Source organism: Oreochromis niloticus, linkage group LG22 (genome assembly GCF_001858045.2).
Source record: "Oreochromis niloticus isolate F11D_XX linkage group LG22, O_niloticus_UMD_NMBU, whole genome shotgun sequence".
Taxonomy (NCBI): Eukaryota; Metazoa; Chordata; class Actinopteri; order Cichliformes; family Cichlidae; genus Oreochromis; species Oreochromis niloticus.
The window spans coordinates 22,000,861-22,009,972 of NC_031985.2; the positions used below are offsets into that span (position 1 = coordinate 22,000,861).

The following is a 9,112-nucleotide window of genomic DNA, read 5'->3' on the forward strand; positions in this document are numbered from 1 at the left end:
TTAAAGCGATGACACACTTACATGAATGCATGGTAGATGAATGCCCATCCTCTTGGTCTTTCTAGCACGTTGTACAGGCAGTTTTGCAACTTTCTGTAGCGCTTGCTTGAAGCGGACATGTTGGCCCGAGGTCCGGGCGGTCCAGGCAGCGGGGTGCCCAGCAGACCCGTGCGGTGAGACGGGTGTCCGCGCTCCGGAGTGGACGGCTCGCTTCTCTCCGTCTGGACGGCGGTGAGAGCCACAAACTCTACCCGCCTCTCGTCGTTCGGAGCCGGAGGCGCCAGCATCCTGATGCCGCCGTTGTTTGATGGACTTCCTAACATCTCGAGGCTGTCGCGATTAAACTACAGACAACTTGACACGTTTCACTGGATCATCCGCAGGAGCGCAGAGCAAAGTTTGGACCAAGTCATAGTCCGACTGAAACTAGTCCACAGCCTCGGTTTGAGTTCAGATTCAAAAGTTATCTGCAAATAAAGTCGCGGCCGCAAAAGACGAGATGCACATGCACAGTAGATGATGTGTAAGCCAGTCGCGCTGAAACGGGACCTCCGGCGATCATTGTTAACAGTCAGGTGTAAGAAGTAATCAGAGGGGTGCAGAGAGTAATCACACACACGCACACACACCAACTCCGAGAAAACTGAAAGCAAGCTGCTAACGACCTGCCATCACTTTGCAAAAAAAATCATCAGGGCTCAATCAAGTGAAGCATCTGTTCCTGCGCACACTTCATAAAACAAGTAACCCGCGAGGACAGCGGCCGTGCAGCGGATCCATGGTCGCTAAACCGAGCCCAGCAGCCACAGTTGTTCATTAAACGAGTCTTAGCTGTTTCTTTAGTTTTAAACTGGCAGACAGAGCCTCACCACAGCCGCTAACATCAGCCTGCTCTCCCCTGCTTGTGCGTCTCTCTGGTCCAGCGCTCCTGACTGGGTGGAGAGCTCAGAAGTAAAGAACATCAGCGTGATGTCAAGAACTGCAGACGAGGAACCCTCCCCAAAAAATTATAATAATAAAATTAAGAAGAAAAAAAGCTGGAAGAAATACCAGATATCTGCATTTGATTTGGAAACGCGCACGAAGGTGAGAAGCCCGCTCTCCGCTGAGCTGACGTGCACAAACAGAAACGCTAGCGGGCAGGACTCTGCGCACGGGATGGGTACGAGCGTGGGATGCTCTCAGCGACTAGAGGTGCACTTTTTCTGTTTTGTTTTCTTAATGACGCTTTCCGGGAACCGTGAGCGATCTCTGACAGAGCAGCAAAGTTAGCTGGTAAATGATACATGCTGCTAACAGTTTGCAAGTACCAAAAGTGAACCGGACACCATCTGTGAGGCTTCCAAAAAATATACATGGAGTCTAGGGTGGGAGTGATCAGTCAGTCTGGGGATGAAGTGTAAGTTGTCTAGGGTCTTTTTGTGTCCGTTCTAATATATCTAAAATGTATTCAAATTATTTTTCAAATGTTTGTTGTTTATTTTAGAAAAATGTCCAGCAGTGTGTTTTATTATTGTTTTATTCTAATTCACTCATCACTTTTAGCTCTTTCCCCCACTAACCTCTATGCCTCCTATATATCTGTATTTATAATCCTTCCCTGTCATCATCACTGCGCGCTCTACCTCTCTCTACACTCTGAAGTCATCGCAATGATCACGACACGATATTATCAGTCATTGTTATCAGTAAAGAGGTAGTTTTGGTAACGGCATGACTCATTTTTTCTGACTTCAGTGTCCATGGTCATCCTGTCAGTATTTTAACCAGTGTGTAATCATCTGTTTCCTCGTTTTCTCACAGCTCTCAACTTCATTTTTTTCTTTTTTCTCATTAAACATACCTTCATCTCTTGGTATCTATATGCATGTATATACGGTAAACTATATGATCAGTGCAATTCACAATTCAATATCATTTTTAAAAGTGTTATATTTATACTTTTTTCTTTTTTTTGGAACTTGTTCACTAAAACTTTCACCCAGAATTAGTTGGTTTTTACACCTGAGTGTGCATTTTTTACATGCAACGTTCATGAAAATTTGACCTTTTCACCAAAAAAACATTTGCTTCCACCCCTGATGATTACCAACACTTTGATCCAGCATTACACTCCCAGCAAAAACGAATCTCCCCTCCTGCACACATTTTGATTACGTTGTTGCTTTCCAATGATAAAGTGTTCAAACAACAAAAGTTTAATTTGACTTTCCTTGAAGTGAAAATGCCACTTGTGTTTATTGTGGGAGGAGGTTTAAATCCATGGCTACAGGAGTTTTGGACAGCAGAGACAGGTGCTCTGCGACACAGCAACACTGATCACCACAGACCGCTACAGCTCCATGGACACAGCTTTCTAAATCTATGACTGTGAAGCACAGAGGGGCTTGTGGTTATGACACAAATATAGGGTTATGGAGACTGTGCCCTATAGAGACATCACCTGTCGGAGGACCTCTGAGGAATGCAATGTGAGGTAGTCCCCAAACTCCTGCTGGCCTGACTGTATCATCTGGCGGCCAAAAAAATGACATCAGGGAATAATGATATAATTCACAATGATGAGTTTTTTCTTTAAACCTAAACAAGCACTGGGTCAAATGTTCACAAGGAGAAAAAGAAGAACAACAAACCTGCTTTTTGTTTCTTCCCTCCACTACCTCATCACTTCCACCTCTGACATCTACTTCTGTCCTGTGCTGTTGAATGCGAGTGAAGTATATAATCATTCATCTTGAATAAAAGCAAACCGCACTCTCAACAACAGAAACTGACAGCCTGCCCTAAACATACATTCGGCATGGTGTAAGTTTTACGTTGTCCTACAACAATAGCAGAGGCAGGTTACTCATGCTAACTATGTGCATTCCTGTCAGTTGTCATGCAGCAGTTTATGGAACATGCAGGTCGGTGGTATGAAACGTGGGAATGCAGCTGCAGTCTTTCACAAGTCAAAAATCTCGACATTATTCCCTTGGCTCGCTCTCATTACATAACATAATATCACATAATCCTTAACTCTTTACTAGCATCTCATATAGAGACCAGCTGACAGCTGATCTTTACAGTGATGACTGGTGAACTCTTCCCAATGGATGTTCTGCTTTTAAGGTTCAAACAGTTATTTTGTATTGTTTGTTTTTTTGCTTTAGTATTGGCATTTAAATAGACCTTTGGGCTGCAATATGTAATCTGGTTATTAATTGATAAACTTTATTGATACCTGCAGGGGAAGTCAAGGTGATATAACAGAGTGAAAAAGTAACATGGCGGTCAGAATTTTCGCATAGAAAAGCTGATTGCTAGAACCAAGTATGACAAAGTTGTGATTGGAAGTTTTACAAATAACTGATTTAAAGACATACTGATTGTTAGAAATCACAGTGTTTATTAGACGGGGTAAGGACGGGTTTTATTTGAAATTACAATCATCGGAGAGGCACGCAAACTAGTCAAAACTATGCAAGTTAATTTAGGGATAACATTTAGGGTGCAAAGTTACAGCACAGCCCCTTTTAAAAACAGGCAAATGTATGATGTGTATTTCTGACTTCAAAGGGGAGACTGAGAGAAAGATAAAGGACAATCAGTGGGGGAAGATGGTTACATAACAGTAGGGTATTGTGGATCCTAACACTCCCACCCCACAATGACATCCTGTAGGAGGAATCCCCACTACACTCCAACCCTCTCTTTTAGTCCGGTCTCCTCTCCGCCCCTCAGCAGTCCTAATGAGGCCCAGCAGCAACCCAAGAAAAAGCTGTTGACAGACATGTCAGCTTTACTTGTACCCTCAGGGATTAAAAATCAAAGTTTCGCTGTGGCAAAGCTACTCCCACCCCCCCGTCTCTTTCTATTACAGTACCCTTCTTCAGCGTTGCTTTCATCTAGTAATCAACACTAAGAGCCGGGCAGTGGCCTCTGAGCTGAAGGCGGCCCCGTGACAACAAACAACAGCTGAGCGAGGACAGCGGGTGGTCGAAGGCGCAAATGTATAAACCTGACCACGACGAAGAGCTCTCGCCCTCATATGCACAGATTTGGTGGCACTCATAAACAACTCTGGTGTGAAGCTGGAATTACCCTTGGAGATGACCCAGAGTGGACTACAGGGGCCTCAGTGTTAGGAGGCTTCTGCCCTTTATGCTTGTTTTTCCACCACACTTCCACCCCTCAAAGCATACACTCACGCTCCACAGAGCCCACTGAGCTCCAGGAGCCGACAGTCACTCAGGGAATCTATGGGAACGTAAAAATACTCGCATCAGCAAATGCGCGGCACACATAGTACAGCGCAAACTTGCTCCGCTCGACCCCCTTCAACCTTTTATTTCCGCTGCCGACGTTTACTTACACCACTTAATGGCTTTCCCAGACAGCACGCTTGTTTGTCTTTATTTAATCTCGTTTCTCTGCTGCTTTTCATGTATCGTCTCCTCTTTAACACAGATCCCTTCTTGAAGGGAAGACCTCAGAGGACAAGGGAAAGAGGGCAGTCGAATTGTTGATATAGCGTCTGTTGTGCTGGGTTAATGTTGTTGTGATAAGTCTGGTTATAGTCTTCGGAGAGTTGAAATGACATTGTCAAACAGCGCTGTGTTTGGAGCAAGAACCCCCGGTGAGCTGCACACTCCAACCATCACGTAGACACTGAAAAAAGACCAGCAGGCGGATTTCCCCGTTCCAATCAATGTAACAGCTCGCCATTCAACCGTATGAATATGCCAAAGTGTCAACCACAACACCTTGTGACTAAGTCAGGAAATGACAGCATGGTGGGTAGAGACATCACTCAGTGGTCCATTCATAACCAGTCAAAAGCTCCTTTGTAACTTACTGCAACTTTTAGTGCCACTATAGAGGTGAGTGAGCAGGCTCCTCAAAGGACCCTGCAGCATTTTACTAACACTCACAGGGGGTAGAGGGGGGCACACAGTAGACACTACCTCACTTCCATCAGTCAAAAACAATCCCGAACCATAAATCCCCGAGCTAAAAAAAAAGACTACACACACACACACAAAGTAACACAAATGTTAACACTGTGTCTGATTTCTAAAAATAATGAGAACACGCACTGCCTCGTTTTATTTAACAAACGGTTAAGGGCTTAAAGGAGAGATCGGTCCTTTATTATAAACACCTATATGAGTTTGAAGTTGTATCATTTTTGCTGCATTTGACATTTTTGTGCAGTTTCAGTCAGAGTAGCAGTGCAGCTGTCAGATCGTATGGATCACGTTTTTCAGGGGGAAAAAAATCACAATGGTGACGTAGAGGTCTCAAAAACTCAAATATGATAGACTGAACGCTACAGAGTAAATATAGTTATCTCAGCCTGACTGCGAGCAGCCCCGCCCACCTGCTGCTCAAATGTGTTTGTGAGAGGCAGCCAATCAAAAGAAAGAGAGAAAACAGCATTTCTCCAGCTGTGGATCATACTGAGAAGTTGGGATAATATTTTTCTTTAAAAAATAAACAAGACTTACAATCTTTCACCTTTCACCATATTTTAATTATTATTTTAACATTTTGTTTTGCTTTTTTTTTGTATTTTTGATAAAAATCCGTAGAGTATGAGCTTTTTTTTCAGCTTCTGATTTTGCATGTGCCAATAGGGACTTTTTAAAACTGTGAATCATACTAATCTACTGTTGTGGAGTCAAAAAAAATTAAAGGGACATAATAGGCTCCAATTAAAAGATCCAGGAGGTCTCACGTGAAGAGAGGCTCATGAACTGCAACATTCCTGATTCAACCAGAAGGGAATCGGGAACACAGCTGTACCCTGTAACCAGCTTCATTAAGGAAACTGCAGAATCACTTCTTCTTTTTTTTGCTGAATAAATATTAACTAATAGAAGAGTATACATTAAATCCCAGGTACATAGTTGGAATGAAATAAATTTCTTAATTGAGATGGGAATTATTTTATACCTTCATAACTTAGAAGATCAATCACTGCAAGCATGAAGTCTTTGTCGAGGTTTACTGCCTCAAATTTTCAGGAGTGACGTTGGTTAGCACCAGAATTAAACGAATCCCTTCTTTGCCCCTGATGGTAGCTTTTGCACCATGTTGCATACGAACAAACTGATCATGTATCTCTGCCTCAGTGCTCACAACGTTCAGGCTCTTCGATGTAACTTTCCTGAGTGTTAATGCGCAGAATAGCTCAGCTGCTTAACCCTACAGTATAAGCTTATTATGAACAGACATAAGCAATAAGAAAATTACTCTACATGGATCATTGAACTGTCACATTATTCTTATACAACGCTGACATGCCAAGACCTGGGAAGAGCTCACACTGAAGCCTGACAGTGATTAAAGGAAAACATCCTGACACTTAAGAAGGAGGGAAAAGAAGATCAAACACGAAAGCCGAGTGAAAGATGATGCTCGGCCTCCAGCCGAACTCTTGACGCGGGTTTGTCACAAAGTTGGTGAGGGCATTTGGTGCTGTGGCCAAATCACAAGGTCTAGACCACAGCCAGAGCAGTGAGCCCGAGTTCATATGCTCAAAGCTGATCTTTGATCTGACCAGACGAGGCAGCCAAGAAAAATACCACCGGACAATCCTTTTCACGCTCGACTTAAGCTCAAACATTCTCACAATCCTCGTTCCTCTCATTAGAAAGAGCCGAGCATGAGTCTGCATTCATTAATGCAGTTATTGTTCACTGATTAAGTCGATTAAGAAAGGACCCCCCGGTCAGAGTAATGTTTACTTGTGCCTCTGCTACCATGGCTCAAGCAGGGAATTGCAGAGTGAGTGATACACATAAGTGCAATTTTTTAAAAACACAATTTAATTGGCCAGAATTTCAAAGTGCTTCCACTTTTGAACTTTGACATTCAGCTCTAGATATAGTGAAAATAACATTTCACATTTCGTTCTTAGTATTATTAGTAGTAGTAGTAGTATTTTCACTTCCACCACAATTACTTCTCCTTCGCTTTTAAGATTCAGTTCAATTCAGGTTTATTTATATAGTGCCAAATCACAAAAACAGTCACCTCAAGGTGTTTTATACTAAAAGGTAAAGACCTACAGCATACAGTAGGAAACCCAAATAATCAAATGACCCCCATGTGACCCCATATGACCAAGCACTTAGGTTGGAGAAGGAATGCAGTCTGATCTCGCAGGAGCTGAGCGGCCTCTAGCCAAATAACTCGTGACTCTATTGTTAACCGCTGACCCTTTGTGGCACACAAAGCTTTTCCAGGACAGCAGCACTGCTCACGTAGTCTTGTTTGGGTGTAGCGTGGATAGATACTGATGGTGCGGTCGTGAGAGCCCGTTAAAGATAGATTTGTTGCTAAATGTCTGCTATTACTGAAAAATAATGAACCTCTGTTTGGACATAAATCAGGTGCCCAATTACAGTATATCAGTAGTGTTTAAAATGTGTTAGATCAGTGCTGCCCTCCTATGGCCATTTGGGAAAACAACAACAGGTTCCAATCTGACATAGTAAGCACATGATTGTTTGAACCGAGTTTGTCTTTTTAAAGTTGTAAATGTTAATTGGATTGTTCTTTTCTATTCTGTCTACCTGAGCACTCAAAGCACTATATACAACTTGCCTTATTCACCCATTCATACAAGCACCTTTTTTCTATGCATAATTGCTTACTATCTAACATTCACGCACATTCATACTCTGATGAATGCATTGGAGAGCAACTTTGGGTTACTATGTTGCCAAAGGATATTTGGCACATAGACTGGAGCAGCCCAGGACTCATACCGCCAACCTTCCAATTAGTAGATGACCTGTTCTACCTCCTGAGTTACAGCCACCCCAGCTCATCAGGCTACCTGAAGCCTGCCTTTATCACTCATTTTCAGAAAAATGCCTTTTTGTTTCTTAAACCACCTACTACTGACCATGAATCATTAAGTATATAAAAAAAAGAAGTTTAAATTGTATCTTTAGTCACTTTGTTACCAGCAGGCTGTTACAAAAGCACATCATTTATTCCAATTTCTTAAGCTGAACTTATAAAAAGAGACACAGATGACCCAGTTTGACCTATAATATAATATTGTCGCACAAACAAGGTGACTGCCAGAGATATTAGCTGAAAACGTGGGATATCTCGGTGTGGTGTGGAGTGTTTCATTAAAAATATAACAGATGAAACAAGTGGAGCGCAAAAGAACAAGGATCAGGCCTGAAAAACTATCTACAGCAAGTGAGCAGAATCTGAAAGTCATCCATCTACTGTTCACTGAAGCCTCTTCAGAAATGGTCACAGTGGAAGGTTAGCTGCCAAGAAGCCATTCTTAAAGAAGGGAAACAGGCAGAAAAGACTGAGGTGTGCCAAATTATACAAGAACTGAAATGAAAATCAGTGGCAACAGGTCTGAAGGAGTGAAGAACCCAAATTTGACATTTTTGGTTCAAATCGTTATCAATGTGTACAGAGGAGGTCAGCAGTGAGCATCTACAGCCATCTGTAAAACATGACAGAGGCTCTGTCATGGTTTGGGGTTGCATATCAGCTAAGGATATTGGGGATCTTGTCAAAATTGATGAAATTACAGACACAGAAAAGGATTTTGATCCACCACGTAATACCATCAAGAAAGCATCTGATTGTTAACACCCTGCCAATTCGGTAAAAGCACACTGGGATAGAAACACAAACACTGGAATACCATCAGTCATGGATTGGCCTCCTCAGAAGTACTAAAGCAGTGCGGAATAATCTTGACAAAAAGCAGAGTAAAAGGCAGCCGACATCCAAGCTTTGAATGTGCTGGAGAACTATTCCTGATAACGACTTAAAGAAAAGACAAGAAAGAGATATTGCCATTGAAGCTCATTAGAATCGTACAAATTGTTTTTGTCTTATATACTGTATTTCCAATCATATGGTGTATTGTATTTTGTAAATCACTGGACCCATTTTCCTGCCAAACAGCACTATATGGCAAAGACCTCTTGTGGTGGGACGTGTCTACCTGTAAATATAGCATATGGTGATGCCTAGGTTGGTTCAGTCCTATCTCGTGGTCCTGGTGAATTTCTCTCCTGTCTCCCTGTATACTAGCAAGGTGCTTAACTGCCCTAAAACAATAAACAATGGAGACGTAGAT

At 42.4% G+C, this 9,112-nt stretch overlaps 1 protein-coding gene across 4 annotated transcripts in view; it reads right to left on the reverse strand.

Annotated features, from left to right (window-relative positions):
* Positions 1-9,100, reverse strand: part of kcnq4 (potassium voltage-gated channel subfamily Q member 4) — a 60,994-nt gene extending 51,894 nt beyond the window's left edge. For 2 of the 4 annotated variants that reach the window (XM_025902326.1, XM_025902325.1), the window contains exon 1: positions 22-1,315. In XM_025902326.1, coding sequence (XP_025758111.1) covers positions 22-323 — 302 coding nt within the window. In that variant the 5' untranslated portion in view covers positions 324-1,315. Of the gene's footprint in view, positions 1-21; positions 1,316-8,977 lie in introns of those variants that run through there. The other 2 variants (XM_019350565.2, XM_013270644.3) reach the window with 2 other exon arrangements.
* Positions 9,101-9,112: the final 12 nt, after the last annotated feature.